The sequence below is a fragment of the Chiloscyllium plagiosum genome, unplaced genomic scaffold (genome assembly GCF_037043375.1).
Source record: "Chiloscyllium plagiosum isolate Xiang-an unplaced genomic scaffold, Cpla_swu_hap1 HiC_scaffold_9, whole genome shotgun sequence".
In the NCBI taxonomy this organism is placed as follows: domain Eukaryota; kingdom Metazoa; phylum Chordata; class Chondrichthyes; order Orectolobiformes; family Hemiscylliidae; genus Chiloscyllium; species Chiloscyllium plagiosum.
Window position 1 is genome coordinate 48,304,420 of NW_028270147.1, and position 19,932 is coordinate 48,324,351.

At 38.1% G+C, this 19,932-nt stretch overlaps 1 protein-coding gene across 8 annotated transcripts in view; it reads right to left on the minus strand.

Moving 5' to 3' along the window:
• elavl4 (ELAV like neuron-specific RNA binding protein 4) overlaps positions 1-19,045 on the minus strand; it is a 115,864-nt gene extending 96,819 nt beyond the window's left edge. For 4 of the 8 annotated variants that reach the window (XM_043699232.2, XM_043699227.2, XM_043699231.2 and 1 more), the window contains exons 1-2: positions 18,808-19,045; positions 6,006-6,246 (exon numbers count right to left, since the gene is read on the minus strand). In XM_043699232.2, the coding sequence (XP_043555167.1) occupies positions 6,006-6,246; positions 18,808-18,855 (289 nt within the window). In that variant the 5' untranslated portion in view covers positions 18,856-19,045. Of the gene's footprint in view, positions 1-6,005; positions 6,247-15,885; positions 16,033-16,542; positions 16,665-16,778; positions 16,939-16,972; positions 17,101-18,807 lie in introns of those variants that run through there. The other 4 variants (XM_043699230.2, XM_043699233.2, XM_043699228.2 and 1 more) reach the window with 4 other exon arrangements.
• Between the last annotated feature and the right edge of the window lie 887 nt (positions 19,046-19,932).

Here is a 19,932-nt window from a genome sequence, read left to right on the forward strand (position 1 = left end):
TAAGTTCCACAAGCGCACTCTAATGGAATGTAAATCAAGCATCGAATCCAGATGTCACGATTACTAGCCTTATAACATATTCTGCAATATAACTATAGACATGAGTGTGCAGTTATAATATATAAATTGTAAGAAAAGCTAGTCTGACTTTAAAATGGACATAAGGCATCTCACAAAATGGCTTCGCGAGGTCATATATCTTTCCTTGTGACTTCTGCTGGTATTGGAACCAGACTGTAGTAGTCTGAAGAAGAACCATGACAGACCTTTTGAAATTTAATGAACAATTTTAAAAGTAAACAGAAAATCATTGACAATGGTGTCAATGGTTTCCCTGCAGATGGGAATAGCTTTCTCTAACTCACCAAAAGCTGACAGAAAGAAATCCATTCAAACGAATAGCTGAGACAGTTAAAAAGTTAATTACCTCAATTAAAGGAAAATGGATGGGTCTGCGCTCCAGACCTGGGGTAACCTAATAATTAACATGGAAACATGATTCAACAGTTTGGGATAGCTGCCATTTTTAAGTTTTAAACTGTGTAAAAGTCTGGCTATAAGGAACCATTCTGTGCAGAGATCTCAGGAGAATCATCTGAACACCAACAGGGAGACAGAGGGAGGTATTAAACCATGTTACCAAGAGCTACGACCTGCAGTATTGTAAATGTGAATCATTTTTTAATGAAATAATTATGTAATAAACTGACCACTTATCTTGTTTAAAGCCTCAACCTGTGCAGCTGGTTCTTTTAAAATTGAAAGGCTTGAAAGCAAAAAGGGGACTATACACAAGCTCATACAAATTCTTAGATCATGAACCATTCCAAGGACATGCCCGATGTGTGGTCATAGCTAAATCATGCCATTGTTTCTGTTTAATAAATAAAGTACGTAAATCACTCACCCTGATTGTATCCAGCATGATGAGCAGGTTGCAGGCGTAACTATAGATTTCTTGACTTTCAACCCATTAAGCTTTTCCTTCACTGCAACCTTCCACTTTTTGCTTCCTGCTTTCAGATACGCAGGGCTGAATCTTACATTTTTTTTGGTTGTTCAAGTTGCATCAGAATTTTTTGCCATGAGGCTGAGAGAGTTTATTCTGCCTCCTTTTATCAAACTATTAATTACTCAGCCCATCCCTTTACAATCTCTTAAGTCTAGTTGGCACTGTACTCGGAACAACTTTCACGCTGTGGATACTTGCCCAAAGACCAGAACTGCTTGCAGCCACAATATCTTTAATCTAGTACAGTGTACCTGGAAAAGCGCTACCATTCCAAAAACAAAAACAAAAACAAAACAAATTGCTGGAAAAATTCAGTATGTCTGGCAACATCTGTGGAGAGAAATGAGAGTTAGTGTTTTGGGTCCAGTGACCCTTCTTTAGAACAAGAATCACTGGACCCAAAACATTATCTCTGATTTCTCTCCATAGATGTTGCTGGACCGGCTGAGGTTTTCCAGCATTGTACGCTTTTGATTTCATTTCTGATTTCCAGCATCCGTAGTTCTTCTGGTTTTTTGACTAGAATTCTAAAGCTGCCCTGCGCATTGATGGTCAGAATTGGAATATAGGAGCAAGTGAGAACTGCAGAGCTGCAGAAACAGAGTCAAAAAGTGTGGTGCTAGAAAAGCACAGCAGGTCAGACAGTATCCGAAGAGCAAGAGAGTTGACATTTCAAGCATAAGCTCTTCAGTCCTGATGAAGAGCTTATGTTTGAAATGTTGATTGTCCTGCTCCTCGAATGCTGCCTGACCCACAGAATTGGAATTTGGCAGAGAGGGAAGATGGCGCTGCATTTCTCCATCAGAGACCTGGAGGCCCAAGATGACAGAATGGTGCAAAGAAGAACAGTCTTCTTCCCAGAGGACTAGTAGAAGAGGTTGCATCACCGGACCCTGCCAGCCTGATCTGAGGTCACCACCAAATACAGTGCCTTCTCCAGGGTGTGGAGGAATGGCCAGAAATGCAGAAAGAAGGTTAGTGACATTCTCTGCTATGTTAGGGTAAGCAGACAGGCAGGAGGCTCGAAGAACACAGCAAGACAGACAGCATCAGGAGGTGCAGAAGTCGACATTTCGAATGTAACCCTTCTTCCTCAGACTTCTCTCTGCACCCATCCCCCACCAAGGCTCATGCCCACCATACTCACTGTCGCTAGCAACACCTTCCCTCACCTGCTTTCACCTTATGTCTCCCACAGCACTAGCTCTGCACGCCCTCCGCACTGTCTCCTCAGTCCTTCAGAACACCTCACCACCTATCCCTGATATGCATCAGGAGAAACAGCTGTGCTTTCATCTTACTCATTTCCCTCCTTTTCCTTATTAGAGAAGACAGCCCATAACATGGTGAAGAGAGCCTGTATGAGTTTTTATTTGGGGTTGGGGGAAGATGGCAGTGGGTGCCTAACATCCTTGTCCTCAACTCCATCAGGATAGAATCATACTCCTCACAGGAGAAGGCCTAGAATGCAGTAGCAACTGCAGGCATAGAAAGTGTGGGCTCACAATCTGTTGAGCACCTCATCATGACAGCTCTGCAGCTGGCTGAGGAAATGGCCTAGACAGCTACCACACAGAGGACTGCTGCAGACTGCCACTTGCTCAGCCCCAGATTGGAAGTGACCTTCTGGAAATGGCAATTAGGGATTGAACCTTAATACATACGGAGAAGCAGCAGTGGCAAACAGACATATGGGGTGCAATGATCCTCATTGCTCAGAAACAACAGAATTGCAGCAAGTCATGCATCCATTTGTTTGCCTTGATGGAGAAGTTGGTGGCTGAAAAGGTGACTCATATCCAGCACCCTCATGAGTTGACAGACAGACATGCACACACCTGCACTCCAATTGCTCCAGCCAATGGTTCCTAGGACTGAAGACATGGTGACAGTGGACAGGGAACTTTGAACTCAGATCAAGTGTTGTGTCCTACAAGGTGCTTGCCCCTGTGTGTAAAATGTTCCTGTGGCAGCCTCTCAATGTAAGTGGTTGGTGTGCCCTGCAATGCAAGTCTGTGCTTCCAGTGAACAGAAGTGCAAAATGTTTGTGATAGGTTGGCAGGTGACAGATGTATGGACAGATTAGTGGAGATGGAGTACGTTCGGCTGGTCACCAAGGGTGTAACAGAAAAAAATTGACAAGGTAATTTGGCGAGTTTAGTAAAATGGGAATCTGAATATTAAATGAGTTGAGTTGTGACATCAGCAAGGTATTTAACAATCAAATTGACCATTGATTGACATCTCAGTGATACCTAGAGAGAATCTTGCCATGTTGCTTTTGTGAAATGCATAAAAGCTAGGGCGGGATGAATTTGAAGTCATGATGAGTCTTGCCATACTTTTCACCCAATTCTGCAAGACATCTTCCCACAGGTCATGTCATTCAGACCCCTATTACATTCTGCTCTGAAAAACCGCTGTCTGCTTGGTCATCGCACAATCAGGAGTTCAAATTACAGCACAGTAATTGTTAAGAAAGCCCGATCATTTGATCTGGTACTCAGAACCACCAGTTCAGATTCTGTTCCAGCATGTACTTTAGGGGCTATAACAAAGTTAGATTCTTTGCAGTTGGTGAGTCACCAGAAATGAGCAGGTTGCAGTTGTCAGGGGTTAAAGCGTACTGGTATGCAGATTCAGCAGAAGAGGAGGTCACATACAGATTCAATTATAGGGATTCAGATGAAGTCATCCATGAGTTAGCCTACAGAGACGATGAGGATGCACCCAGAGACATTGGCTGCAATGTCTAGTCTGTCAGCTAGCCTCCTGATTCTGTCAAGGAGCATCGAGGTATCAGACTCCAACTTGGCATTAAGTATTGTTCAGGATTTGTCTTCTCCACTGCCTGTAGCCACCTTTATACTGTGTTGCAGACTTAGAAGCATTACATCTGCAGCCTTTGTGTACATAGATCACAAAATTCCCCACTTTCCCTGTGATGCTGGGAAAATCCAGGAACATACCACAAAACCTCCAAAAACATTTCCTTGTACTTCCAAATACTGTAGCAGAAGTTATTCTACCTTTTCTTACCTGCATGCATCGAGCCCTTTAAGTGATGTTAATGCTGGGCCCCTCTTTCAGTTGAACACAAGTTTTTGAGAGTGACAAGCGAGCACATTAAATAGACCTGTGTGGTCCAACATTGTAAATAGTGACACAGTGATACAGCTGATGTCACATTAGTACCAGTTGGTGGTTTCTGCCACAAGCAGAGTGAATTCATATTCATTCATGAATGTCCTCTCTAGTATGGGACACCACATAGGTCAAGGCAGAAGGAATGAGGCACTGTATGCCCTACTTCTATAGTGCCACCTCTAGCTGTGTGTTTGATCCAAATTTGTCTGCAGAAAGTTTTAGAATTTTGAAAAAAAAACTATAGCTCATAAAAGTACAGAATCAAAAAAGTGTGCAGAGAATGAGGAAGAGCTGCTGAAAAGTCTAATGTTTCCTGGTTGTCCTGTCAGGATGAAGAAAGAAATGATGAACAATTGGCAAAAGGACTGTACATGAAAGGGTGATCTTACTTAATTTCCTTTGGAGATCAGGAACATTTACACAGAATGATTATTCAGCAGATTAAATGCATAACGAAGAGGAATAAAAATGATTTATGGCTTGATGAGACAATAATTATATTCCTTGTTGGATGGTAATATCTCGTGTTGCTATATTAGCACCTTGTTGCCCAAAGGAAGATGAGTTTTATAAATTTCCACCAGGAAATTACTTGTGCAAGCAGTTGGGAATAGAAATTGAGGTACATAGATGATAATATATCGAGCATATTTTATGCAGTAATCCATGGGAAGTGTAGAGATGGGACAAGCCAGCTAATCAGGCAGGGTAGGGACCATCAACTTTTGTTTCTGCACATGGACATTGACAAATGGACAACCTCCCTATACCACCTCCAGCTGAAGCTTTTAAACTCTAACTGATGCCCAGAAAAGGGTCTCAACTCATTGTCGCTAGTAATAACTCGAGGCTTGTGGGTGAGCTTGCTATTCAGACAGCAAAACAAGCAATCCTATGCAGATTGCTTGCAGTTTTGTGGGGTTGGGGGAAGGGGGTGTTCCTTGTTCAAAGGCACTTAGTATCTGATGGAAGGATCTGGCATTGAGAAAAGGGCACCCTGCTGACTGCCAACCCCCATATACTCCTCTCCTGATCCCTACTGTCATCACTTATCTTTGCCCGAGGTCACTACAGAGTGCAAAAGAGCTGCCAAGTCCTGATTTTCTGATTGCCCTTTAAGGGTGAGATTTATGTTCCATGGATCCTGATCCCATGGAAGACCTGCCAGTGGCATATTAATTGCCCGACTGGCTCTATTACAGTGGATCTTCACCAAAGGGGTCAACTCGGGTATCTTGCCAGCTCTCTAGCTATGGGCTTCATCACATCCAAAAAAATCTTCCTCAAAATGTGCAAAACTCCTAAAATTCAATGCCAGAACTAATTGGGGCAAACTCCACCTTTTGCGAAAATTAGCGTAGTGAATCAGTCATCTGGTTATATTTAGCACGTGACTTTGTGGAAAGAAACATGAGATAAGCACATGGTGGGCAATTGATCAATACTGCTGCTTCTTTGTTGCCATTGAGAATGAAAATGATATTATGTTTGAAATTTTATCATTGCAGTAGTCACAGTACATATTGAGAGATTACAGTACCTATGTCTGTAATTTTGACATGGGTTTTCTTCTGGGTAACCTATGGTATCTTCTAATATGTAAATAGCTGAAAATGGCTAGTAATACCATTAATTTAACTCCTACCATACACAGCTGGAGACTGGAAGCCCCTAAGGAAATACAAGGCTTTCTAATTTAAATGTTAAAACAGGAATAATATTAAAGCTTCATAATCTCACCATACAAGACTTCAAAAGTTTGACAAATTGAACATTTTGCTTGGATCTGCCTGAACAGAATTGCTATATGCTTACAGTTTATTTCCTACTTCAGGCCCAAACTAACCTGTTATTTTATCTCGAACAAGTTTGCATGATTCTATTTCACCGATGCTCCCAAACAAACTTCTGAATTCTTCTTGTGTCATGTTTTGGGGAAGATAGTTGACTATGAGGTTAGTTTTACTGTCATCTGTAGGAGCACCTGTCTGCATAGGTGATGGACAGTTTCTATTGTTGCTTGATGGGCCATTCGGAGTGTTTGATGAAGGGCCATTTGACACCTGAGGTTCCATGGTGCTGATTATCTAAGAAAATGCAAAGTCAGCATTAGAATTCCATGCATGGTTACAAGACAATAAACACATTTCCAAAGTCCGACACAGAAAATCCAACTTTTTTCATCCCATTTAAAAATCACAAAGATACTACAACAGAAACAGAAAAAGATGCAGCAGGTCTGACAGCAGAGGTGGAGAGAAAGCAGAGTCAATGTTTAGGGTCCAGTGACCTTTCTTCAGAACTGATGGTAGGTGGGAAAATAATGTTTTTTTTATACAGAAGATGGGTAAGGAATGGAGGGACAGTAAATAATAGGTGGAGATAGACTCCAAAGAGGGAGAAAAACAGTTGGACAGACAAAGAAGTAGTTAAAGGTCAGTCTGAGGGAATAAATAGCTGCTAATGGGAACTATTAATCACTGTTAATGGGTAGTGTGTGGTAGCAGTCCAAGTGATGAAAAGGCCTGGTGTATGGGAGTAGGGGAAAGCATGGATAAAAGTGCTCAAGCCCTAACATTGTTGAATGGGATATTGAGTCCGGAAGATTGAAGGTCCCCAAGTAGAAAATGAGGTGCTGTCCTTTCAAGCTTGCACTGAGATTTGCTGGAGCACTGTAGCAAGCCTGAGACAGAGATGTTGGCCAGAGAACATGGTAGTGTGTTGAAGTGGCAAGCAACTGGAAGGGTCTTTTTTTGTGGACAGAATATGGTGTTTTGTGAATCAAACAGTCTGAGCTTTGTTTCCCCAATTTAGAGAAAACCACACTGTGAGCAGCAAATACAGTAGACTAGATTGAGTGAAGTGCCGGTAAAATGCTGCTTCACCTGAAAGGTGTGTTTGGGGCCTTGGATAGTGGGAAGGGAGGAAGTAAATAGGCAGATGTTATACATTCTGCAATTGTAGGGGAACGTGCCTTGAGTGTGTTGGGAATGAAGGAGGAATGGCTCAGGGTATCCCAGAGGGAACGTTCCCTGTTGAAGGCTGACAGGGGAGGGGAATATGTATCAGGTGGTGGCATTTTGCTGAAAGCGCTGGAAACGGTGGCTAATGATCTTCTGCACGTGGATGCTTGGAGGAAAAGGGGTGAGGGCCAAAGTGCAGGATTTCAGTCTGACCTGGCTGAAGGCCCTGTCAACTGTGGTGCTGGAAAATTCTTGGTTGAGGAAGAAAGTGGACATTTTAGAGGCCCCTTGTCGTAGTTGGTATCATCATAACAGATGCAACGGAGACACAGAAACTGGGAGAATGGAATAGAGTCTTTACAAGAAGCAAGAAGTGAGGGTGTGTAGTCAAGGTAACTGCGGGTTTTGATGTGGATACTAGTGGCCAGCCTATCCCTAGAAATAGAAACAGAGAAGTCAAGAAAGGGAAAGGAAGAGTTGGAGATGGACAAAGTAAAGGTGAGAGCAGAGTGGAAATTGGAAGCGAAATAAATAACGTTTCCAATTCTGGGTGAGAGAGGGAAGCAGCACTGATGACATCATCGATATAATAGAGAAAGAGTTGTGGGAGTGGGCCAGAGCAGGACTGGAACAAGGAATGTTCCACATACCCCACAATTAGATATGCAAAACTGGGGCCTAAGTGGTTACCCATGACCACCCCTTCGATCTGAAGAAAGTGAGAGGAGTTCAAAGGGAAGTTGTTCAGGGTGAGGATGAGCTTGAGCAGGAAGAGGAGAATGTGTTGATGACAAAAGTACTAACTTGAGTAATACATCTGAGAACATTACATACAGAAATTAAATGAAAGTAAACAGCACTTGAATCAGTAAATTATACATTATGTTAGCTTAAAATCCATAATTTAAGATAAACATGGTGCTCTGTGAAATGCATTGATAAATCAAAGACCAGCAAGAATTTATTAAATGTAAGTTATGTTGGACACATTTAAAAATTTGTTTTTGAGATAGGGAATAAGCAGATAAAGCAAATGTGTTATATATAGACCCTGATTTCAACAGACTTCATTATTAAAACTTTTTTTTTACTGCAACATAGAAAGAAAGTTAGTCAATGGTCCAGAATCGAATGATTACAGTAAATGGGTATTGCTCAGATCAGAGATGTAATTATAATCAAAACCTCAGTTGATTACTCTCAGCACCTGGATTAGTGGTGCTGGAAGAGTACAGCAGTTCAGGCAGCATCCAAGGAGCAGCGAAATCGACATTTCGGGCAAAAGCCCTTCATCAGGCCTTTGCCCGAAATGTCGATTTCGCTGCTCATTGGATGCTGCCTGAACTGCTGTGCTCTTCCAGCACCACTAATCCAGAATCTGGTTTCCAGTATCTGCAGTCATTGTTTTTACTCTCAGCACCTATTGAATGTACATTTTGGCATAAAGAGCAGAATTTTAAAATTTGTTGCTGGTACAAAAATAAAGGATTACACATATGGTGAGGAGATTTAAGGAAGAGATAAGTTAATTAAATGAATAGGTGGAGGGACTTAATATGGATAAGTGATGATCATACATTTTGAGGAAAAAGAAGTGAATTCTTAATTCAAAGACACTGAAAATGAAGAGAGAAGGATCATTATACAATATATTTAGGAAATGTTCTTGTTGTTTTTCTTACTGGCTGCAATAACTTTAGTGGAAATTCTAGATACGTACAAAACATGATTTCTGTTGATCATGTGTTGAAATTATAACTATTTTGGAACTCCTGAAGCAGTTCCCAGTAATAATTCCTATGAAGAGTGAGAATGCAGGAAGATGAAGTATTATAAAGTCAACAGCATTCTTGGTTTTACAAATAAAGACAAAATTTCGGAGCCAAAAATTGCTACTTTGCAGAAAAAATTGGTTAAGTCAAAGTTGGAGTACTGTATGCAGTTTTAAATGTCCCTTTATGAAAGTAAATCAGGAGAATAAAAAGACTATAACTGAATATTACTATTTTTGCCTAATTGCAAGTTGCATTGGGTTTTGGAAGATTTATTGCTGTATAGCATCCCAAGTTTTTTCATTGTACCTTATCAACTTGCCGCACTAACTACCTATTCTGCCCTACAAAATCCAATTCTCATCCCATCCGTTCCTAGAACAACTTGTCACTGCCAAGATATCCTTGAACTGCTGACACCATCTACAAAAGTCATGTGTTCTCAGAAAAGCACTGTCAGTCTTGAGCTGCCCGACACAGTTCCTGACCTTTGTCCCATGCATGATAACCAAAGGAAATTTGGTGTCCTATTTTGTGGGCGAGAACCTGAAGATCCTGCTGGATGAGGTGGCATTCAGACAAGATGTCCACCAGGATCATTGGAAGAGGCAATACACCAGACCATGCCAGCCTGGCCCGAGGCTTCCAGCTAAGTCAGTATAGTTTCAGCCATCTGGAGAAATGCACAGCAATGTAGAAAGACTGAATAAAAACAATTCTGGAAATCTGAAACAAGTACAGAGAATGATGGAGAAACTCAATAGGTCTGTCAGCATCTGTGGAATGAGAAACAGAGTTAACATTTTGAATCTGGTATGACTCTTCTTCGGAAGAGTTCTATACTCTGTCAGCATAGTTACCACCTTTTTCTCTCTGTTACTTTATGCTCACCCTTTTTCTGCTACTGTATGGACCTCTCAAAAAGGCACATTTTCTACCACTCTCAGTACTTTCTGAAACATCTTCCTTCACTTGCTGTCACCTACACTGACTGCCAACATGAACCCTGCATGCCATCTGTGCTGCTTACTCATTTGCTTCGGACACCATCACCTGCACCAAAACTAACAACTATGTCATCCATGTTCAGTGCCCTCAATATCTGTCTCTCCCTTTCAATCCAGGATGAAAAAAGCCACAATAGGGCAGAAAGAGTTAAGGTGGGCTGCCTGACAATATACCTCATCATTTATTTGGAGAGCATTCTGTCTTTAACTGTGCCAAGCTGCTGCCTGACTGTATTCATCACCTTGGACTGGTAATATTGGCTCCCTTTGATTTGCTCTGCTGGGAACTCCTGACTGAAGATTATCCCCTTTGACTGGACTGAAGACACAGTAAGCTTCCCTGGTTTTTGTGTCTGTATTAAATGGCACGGCAATATTGCAGAACTGTGAGCTTGGTATCTCTGGCTGAGAGGACAAATTGCACAAAGGCAAGGCAAGGCAATAGTGGGCTTAAAGTGAGTGAGTGTATTGATAGCAAGCAAAGTGGCTGAAGATTCAGCCTGGTTCAATCTGAGGTGAGTGCATGTCCCTGTGCACAAAGTGTCTTTTCAGCTGCATTACAATGATGCTTGACAATGTAGCCTAAGGCATAGTTTTGAAATGCAAGTGTCCTGTAAGTGGATTAGAGATGTGCCATGTGTGTTCTTATAGACTGGCACATCAGAGGGTAATGTCAATAGACATGAGTGCATGTGGATGGTGCCCACAGAGCATGTCTTCAGATGTCAGTACTTGGTGTCCAACACAGATGTCCTGTGCAAGTAGTGAGATGAATTTGCTCGATACCATCTCTGACTTTTCTGTCAAGAATTTTTGAATTTGAGCTTGTTCGGCATACTTGGTAAAATAGGAAAATGAATATTAATGAGGTGAGTTGTGCCATTAATAAGATGTTCCACAAGCTACAATTAATTGGCAACTTGTCACATAGGGGAGAAACTCACTTTTCCACTTAGCAAATGCATAAAAGACGCAACGAGTTGCTCCCAACATTGAAACAGGCTTAGTTGGAATTCTCACACGATGCCATGAATTTCACCATAGCCCATGTTGGTCAGGTCCTCATAAGATTCTGCCCTAGATTCACTTAGATAGATATAGGATTCACCAGACAAATGTATCAGATGGGAAACTACAGCTATGAGAAGAGACTTGAGGAATAGGTTGAAGAGAAGTCAATAGTTTAAAAGCAAATTATATTAAAGTCTTGATCAGTTTATCAAGGACAGTGTATCTCCTCTAGTTAGGAAGCTACTGACTAATGACTTTCAGGAAATGAACCCACTTAATCCCATATTATCTGGGCCACATGTGTATCGGGTTCCACAATAGAGGTTGAATCTAGGTGTTTTAAAACTATGCCCCCTAGTCTAGTTCTTAAGGTAAGAGGAAAAAGCTCTAAAAGGGACAAGTTTTTTAAGAAGGCAACGTAGAGGTGGTACGTACTTGGAAAGAGTTGTGCGAGGAGGTCATGGAGGCGGGTACAATTACATTTAAAAAGGCATCTGGATGGGGACATGAATAGGAGACGTTTGAGGGATTTGGGCCAAATACTGGCAAATGGGATGAGGGGAGTTTGGGATATCTGGTCAACACAGACGAATTGGGCCAAAGATTCTGTTTCTGTGCTCAATAACTCAATGAGTCTACAGGGTTGGGAATTAAATAGATTAGATTTGTGATTAGATTAGATTACAGTGTGGAAACAGGCTCTTAGGCCCAACAAGTCCACACCGACCCGCCAAAGCGAAACCCACCCATACCCCTACATTTACCCCTTACCTAACACTATGGGCAATTTAGTATGGCCAATTCACCTGACCCTGCACATCTTTGGATGGTGGGAGGAAACCGGAGCACCCGGAGGAAACCCACGCAGACACGGGGAGAACGTGCAAACTCCATACAGTCAGTCGCCTGAGGCGGGAATTGAACCCGGGTCTCTGGCGCTGTGAGGCAGCAGTGCTAACCACTGTGCCACCGTGCCGCCCATAAATACTGACAAGTGAGCAGCACTGGCAAGGCAAAAGCATACATATAATGATCCTTAGTCAGCAATTATAAAACAGTCTCTTGGAAAGTTAGGAGAGAGTCAGGAAAAATTTCATCACTCAGAGAATCATCACTCAGACGGTTGTTAGAACAACGACTGTTTTGCCACAGAGAGTAGTTAAGGTTTGGCAGTGTTGCATCTCTTGTCAAAGGATTTAAAAAAATTTAAACTAAGTAAGCAATAAGATTATGAAAAGAAGGCAATAAAGTTAAGATCTAACTTGTTCTAGCAAGGAGTAAATATGGACATGGTAGACTGAATGTGCCTTATTATGAGCTGTAGACCTTTACAGTTCCATATAAGATTGTCAGTTTTTCTGATAGATCACTGGGAATAAACATAACTTTCGGAAATGGTGTATAACGGGTGGTACGGGTAATACAGAGTCATACAGCACGAAAACAGATCCTTTGGTCCAACTCGTCCGTGCCGACTAAACATCATAATCTGTTCTAGTCCCATTTGCTAACATTTGGCCCATATCCCTCTTAAACCTTCCTATTCATATACCTATTCAGATGTCTTTTCAATGTTGTAATTGCATCTACCTCCACCACTTCTGCTGACCACATAGCTTTACTATGGATGGGTAATCTAGAATTCAACTTGCCTCCTTTGAGTATCCTGCTCTGAAATCTTTTATAGTATTACCATCTTGTAAACGTTTAGGAATGAAAAACTGATTTGCACTCCTGGCTAAAGTTGCACCTCGGCTCTTTATTAGAGATTGGAGTTTTAGATTACTACATGGTGGTACATGAATGTACTAATATAACAAAGACATATTACCAAAGATCATGAAAATAAACAAGTAAAACCTCGTATCCCAGTAAGGTCAAAATAAAAAGTCACTTTAAACCTCAGTGTTTGTAATTAATCTCAACTCATGTGAAATATTTTCATTATAGTTTTCTTCATATTATTTTGCTTGTTGTGTTTTCTTTAGCTCTACAAAGTAAATGAAATTTTGCAACATGTGTACATTGATCATCACGGGCAAATCTTTTAAGTTCAGTGTAGTCTTCCATTTAGTTCATAACTAATATTTTAAATTTGGACAAGCAGATTACAAATGTTATACAACACGTTATAGCAGTAATCCAAACTTGTCGAATTTGTCAAAAAACCCTGCAGTTTCCTTTTTAGGCTACATGCTAAAATCTCATCCAAAATTACGATGCTCATTTAGACTCACTTTTGAATATCTGTTCTCTCAAATCACAAATTAACTCAACATTTTCACCATGAAACTAGGACCAAGATGCAATTGACATTGTGCAGCTGCAGACTGTGTCATCAGAATCACATATTGCAATTTAGTTGATCACAACCTCTGCAATGTTTTTTAATCTGATAATTGATGAAGCAGGTATGGTTCACTGAACTGCCAGAGTCTACAGCTTTCTCCTCATTTTGTCTGCATTTTATGAAAGAAGTCATTTTCAATTATCAAAAAATGTGTACATTGAGGGTGTACAACTGAAAATAGAATTTTCCTGAGTGTTCCATATACTCTATGCACTTCCACCCTACCTTTTGAAAAAGATATTCCAAGCTGTTACAATAATAAACTAGCACATTAATACTGTTTTATGCAATCTGCTGTTATCTCCTGTTTTCAAATGGTTCATCCATTCACATAACATATACTATTGTACACAGCAATCACAACAAAGATTTCTTGAAAACAAACTATAAAAATCACATTAGATCTTTAATTATTATTTGTTGTATGTCATATTTTGAGTTTCTGAAAAGTTGTATAAAATTTAAATACTCAAATTAGTTTAATTAGGGACCGTTAATGTATGATGAAACAACAATTTTTCTTTTTAAAAGAAAATTTCTATTTAAATGTGTAGTGACAAAAACATAATTACATTATATTGCACAGACAATGAGAGTTTTGCAGAGGATAAAAGATGGGGGGGGGGGGGGAGAAGAGAAAATTAATTAACAAATCAGTTGCTATGGATGATTTGGTTAAAAATACAGTGGTTAAAATTGCTCCTTTTCCAGCAGAGGTACAGATTAGATGAGAAAGAAATGTCACAGTATGCATTTAATGAAGAATATCTTAGATTTGATGAAACTATAAATATAAAAACAGATTCAACAATTCAGATAACAATTTGCAGAATAGTGTGGCATTTCAATACTTTTGTGTAGAGCTTTGAGAAATATATTTTCTACCACACCAGTTAGTTCAAAAGGGATGTTATTTGGTGCACAAAAATCATCTTTTGTCAATAAATAGAAATGTCAGATATTTAATGTAGTCAAAAACCATATTTGCAATGTCAGAAATCTGTATTTCTAATTTAATTTTTTCTCTAGAGTTACTTGCATGGTGTGATTTGTCACAGTAATTGTCACAGCAAAAATTGCATCAGTTGGTTCAAGTTCCATCAGAGGAAACAGAAATGAAGTAAATGAAACCAAACATCTTTGGATTATGCACAGGTATAGTTAAATAAAATTCAAACATGATTACAATTTATTGTTCTAAAAAAAATCAAAATTCACAATGGTATTGTAATACTTAATAATTAGTCCCCATTGTTTGTTCCAAAATTATCACATCAATTTGCAAAATTTGTCTTTACTTTACTGCATAAAGCAACTGATTTAAAGAAAAGCAATAATTTGTTCAAAAATTCAGTTGAATTTACTTATTCTGCTTGGTTAGTAAATGGTAACGCTCAGCAAAACCTAGAACTGCAGAAAGAAGGCTGGTCTGTGTTGATGAGGAAGGGGCTGCAATTGTTTATATGTTATTGAATGTCTTGCAGATTGCACCACAGAGATTATAAAATGATTATTAGATTACTATTTTTTCTTACAAGTGACAACAAACAAGTTCATTGGAAATAAATTATCCCTTTTTATATCATTTTAATATTAATTACAGTTTCTTTCAGCCACAAAATCCATTTCCTCTAATTTCCTTTCACAACAGTATTAATACTGTCATACAATTGCAAATATCCTAGTTATATTTTGACTAATCACATTAAATTTGCCAGCAAACGTATAAATCTGGAAAATTTCCTTTGCTAATGCTGATTAAGTTTAAGTTATCAATGTAATTTAAAATTAATTAATGGTAAAACATTTAACTAAAACATAACATACTTTGAATAGTATTTTTAAAACAAGATCATCATTAAATGTTTTATGAATACTAAAGTCAGTAATTTTAAAACATAATATTAATACCAATTCCAAGCATTTTAAAATTATTTTAAAACATCTTCAAGCTTTAAATATTTCACCTGATTTAGGGCTTATTTATTTAAGATGATTTAACTAGAAATGAATGAGCCTCAAATAATTTTTAAACTAAAGTTGCCTTCACTATGAAATGGACAGTATTCAGCGTTTAAGTGCATTTTATACAAATAAATATTCATTATGTTATTATAGAACCATACAGATAATCTTCATATATGTGTCAAAGCAGGAACAAAGACATGAACAAAAAATATTTGTACTTGTCCATTTTGGGGTGGTGTCCTGCACAAATAAAATCTGCTGTTTAATATGATTTCTAATCTGTAGGCCTTATAAAATTCAGAGTCTGGTAATAACACTATAATGCACAACCCATCTTCCTTTAGAACATTGAGATAATTTTAAAAACATACAAGTATTAATAAAAGCAACACATTTGACAAACAATATTCTATAAAGAGTTAGCACTTTCATCCTGTTTTAGCAGTAGTTGAATATCTTTGTTTTCTCCAATTCCTCACATCGAACACATCATATTTTTAGTCTCAATTGAACAATTCATGAACTCCTCTTTGCTAAAGTACTACAATGTTAAAAATTGGGTGAAGCAATAATCATCATCAGATTCAAATAACAGGGTAGCCTCATGAAAAATTTTAGTAATCTCTGTAAGAAACACCAGCAGTGTAGTACTCACAATTTACTCTTACGGGTTTTATTTGACCAATTTTCTCTTTACTTATTGACTCACAATATCGTCCCCTTTGACAGGTTCAGCAACATAGAAAGAAAATCCAATGAAATGCCATTCACATTTAAAGCACAGATGTCTAATAATAGCTTCAAATGAGCTAGCCTCTAGTCTGGAATATAATTAACACCTTTTGAAACAATTAAAGTTGTGACTCTCACAGAATGGAAGAGACAATCACAGTGCCTGCTCTACCGTTTGCTTCATGGTATTCCCATATGACTGCCACCTGCTCTCTGTTCAGCTTCCTTTAGCTTGTTTCCCTGGCAACCTTTCACAGGCTTTTCTTTCTAGCTATCACTTTCATTTCAGCTGTTCAGTCTAATCTTATTTATATTGCACCCATCAAAACAAGTAGCTGATGAAAAAGCTCACAGATCATAGTGAATGGAGGGAAAAAAAAGAATAATTCTATTCTACTCAACTCTCCATAAATGCTCATGAACACTACAGGCTTGATGAATATGTATCTTAAATAAAATATGCTTAAAAACCAAAAGGGATTCCTTTACTCACAAAGATCAAATGTTTTCAAATACTGTATTAAAACCAAAAAACATGTTACTGGTGCTGAGGCAAATATCATATCTTTTAAACACCTACCAGTTTTAGACCACCCCATTCCATTTTTGATTAGCAAAAAAATTTGTAGTCTTCAGTGAATCAAAACCGAAAGGGTGTTATGTAAAAAGCAGGCATGCCTCCTCTACAACACTGATGTTTCGAGTCACAAGAAATCAACATATACCACATAGTACAGCATACAAGCCTCCTCCTCTCTGATGAGGTCACAATTGCAAACTCTTTGAAATACAATATGTGTTTGTACGGGTACTTACACAAATCACATCCTTTAAGTCATTGTAAATGCTGAACACTATTTTGGAGTCTTCACCGAAGCTTGAGTATAGGTTTTAATTTTGTTTGTTTCTTCACAGATAGACTTTCATTATTACACTAATAAAAACATTAAAATGAATCATTTTGGTACATTTCCCAAGTAGATTAAAATATACCAAGTCCTAGTACATACCATAACCATTCTTATTGCACAGGATTAGATCTTATCGTACTTGAAATCTCCAGGAGAAGACCTATAATATTTCAGTTCCTCTGTTAAAGATCCAAAAGCACAGTGCAAGTGTTTGTGCAAAACAAAAGAAGAAAGCCGTACTGAATCTATGCTACAGGAAGCAACAAATCAGCTCACAGAATTGGTTGGCTGCTTCACCCTTTTACACCCATTTATGGGACCATCTGTCACTACCGCTTGTGTCTGATTGGCTAGAAAAATAAAAGGCTGTCATGACATCAACTGCTATTGAAATTAGCTTTTACCAGATTGACGATGTTAATGATGCGGTGACCTCTATGCACAACATAGAAGAGCTTTTGAACTGCACAATGCCCCTAGTAATTAGGCCGAAATTAAGAAACCAACACACATACACACACAAATTTTCCCTGAATATTGTATACTCTGGATTTGCAATCTTCAACATGAAATGTAGAGAAGACAAGATGTCATATCTCAGTCATGCTTCAATGTTTGCATCACATAACCATTGTCAAGCAAACTCGACTTTAAAATTTAAGTGTTTCACCTACCTTATCTATTCTGACAGTTGCTTTCTCAAAACGTGCATAATTAATGCAAAGCCTTGGGGCTCAGAGTGCACTTTGTGTATAAAGAGAATTATGTGAAGAAACTGAATTTAGTTCAATGTTCAACTTCAATGTTTTTCCCCTTAAACTATTACTTTGAATTCTTTATTCTACCAAACTGAAAAATGTTTGTTATGCTATTCAAAATGGTCCCAACAACGATGGTTGAGCTTCAATTTAACTTGAAATAAATTTCTGTAACATCTCTAAATCTATTATGTCAGCTTGCATTGTCCATTAACCACACATGCAAAACAGCATGTTAATTGAACAGTTAACAAATCTCAATAAAAGCTTACAAAAAATGTTAGCGTTAACATAAGTAAGTACAGCTATTGCTTGTAAGAAAACAAATAAATTTGACAATCGTGCGGTACCAAAATTATGGAACATATATTTAACAATTCTTAATAGTTGAACGGACGCTACTTAAAGGTACGTTGGAAAAATATTTCTGGGTAGAAATCAATATTTGGCATATCTTCAAGACATCAAAATTATATATTTTCAACCTATTAAAGTAAGGAATCGAATCTGTAACAATGTTTTGATATTGAGAGAGATTGGCTCTACAAAAAAACACCAGCATGCTCGAATTCAAGAAATCAACAGCTCCAGGTTTACAAGCCAAGTGTTTTGCAACAATACAAGGATGTAAAGAACAATTTTAGTTTGTGTTGAGCGAATTTATTCTCCTGGTAATTTACAACAGTTAATGGAACATAGATTTTCCATTATAAGCTTTTCTCTACCTTCACGAGCAATCACTTACATGATCTGCCAGATTACAACTCCACATATAAAGTTGTCCATTTTCTACAAAAAGAGATAAGTTATTTGAAAACTATACACAGAGACCCCTCATTTCCATTACCTGTTATCAATGTTATCTTTTAGCTGTTCTTGCAACACAAAATTTGTCCTAACATTAGCATCAGTTGCCATTGAGCTCATACAAACCACACCAGCTAATTCAGCATTAATAATCACCTATTCCGTAGCAGTTTGAAGATTTAAACATAATTTTCAACAATAGTCCACAATATATGACAAACATTCTGAATCTATTGGACAAAAATGTAACATAATAATTAAGTACCACATCATCAGCAGAATTCTTAAATATATTATCGGAACACAATTACAATTTAATTGGAAGGAATGATGTACAATACTGTTTGCCCGTAAAATAAAATACCTTACCTCATTATGCAATAAAGCAGCATTTAGTGTTCTGCCAATTTCAAACATTTTACTGACAGTTCAAATTTACACAATCAAAAGACTTCTGACATTTGGCCAAATGTATTTGCAAAAAGGGGCTTGTTTTCCATAGATTTTACCATGCGACAAATTGGTCAATTTTGCCTTGTCTTAGCCAGTACTAGCCCAACAAACAGCAATGCAAATTTTCTTCTATCAAATTCATATTAAGACTGTGTTAAACGTATTGCTGAGGCAGCTTATGTTACTCCAACATGGCTGTTGAGCAAGTGTTCCTCCAGTTACAGTTCTCTGCGTTACCACAAGGTGAGCAGTGTGTACAAACTTAAATTTGTTTCTTTTTTCTAAATCTTTTAACCAAACTCCTTCCAAATAAATATACCTTGATTCAAACTACAGAAAAAAAGCATATTTGCACCTACATTAATTAAAAATTTGTAAATCTCTCTAATCATTGGCATACCTTAAACTAGTCCCAGATACTTGAGAAATAAAGGTATCAAGAAATATAGATACTGATTGAAGGCTCTGTGATAATTCCATGGAAAACACACGACCAAAATTATAATAACAATTAATACTAAAAACAAAAAGCCTGCAGTTCTAGTTCAAATTTTTTTTTCACAATGAGGAAATAATGTCTACAAGAATAGACCTGAAAAGACATCACTGTTACAGTTATTTTTGTTTTTTTTGCACACACAGTAGGTATTTCAAATAAAGTCTGTATTGCTTAGGATATTGTTTTGGTTTGTACAGAGGGGGACAATGTACAAGGTGTAATCATGGAAGAAAAATGTCATTGAATTGGAATCTGCCTGGCTTGAGATCAAAATATCAAATATTACAGAGAATAGAACTTAATTCAGTGACTAGACATGACTAAATACCTTTGAAAAAGAATTAGTCCAAAATGAGGTTAAAATAAAAAGCTGTTATCTGGAGCACTGACATTTGAGGCTCACAAATTCATTCAGTAACAGTTTCAATTTGTTTTTGCTAAATTAATAGAATAAATTGATTATTTTGTAGCATAAACTGCAATTCTGCTTGCATTCCAAATTGCTGTACAAAATTTATGTTCTGTCTGTCCTATAGAGACTG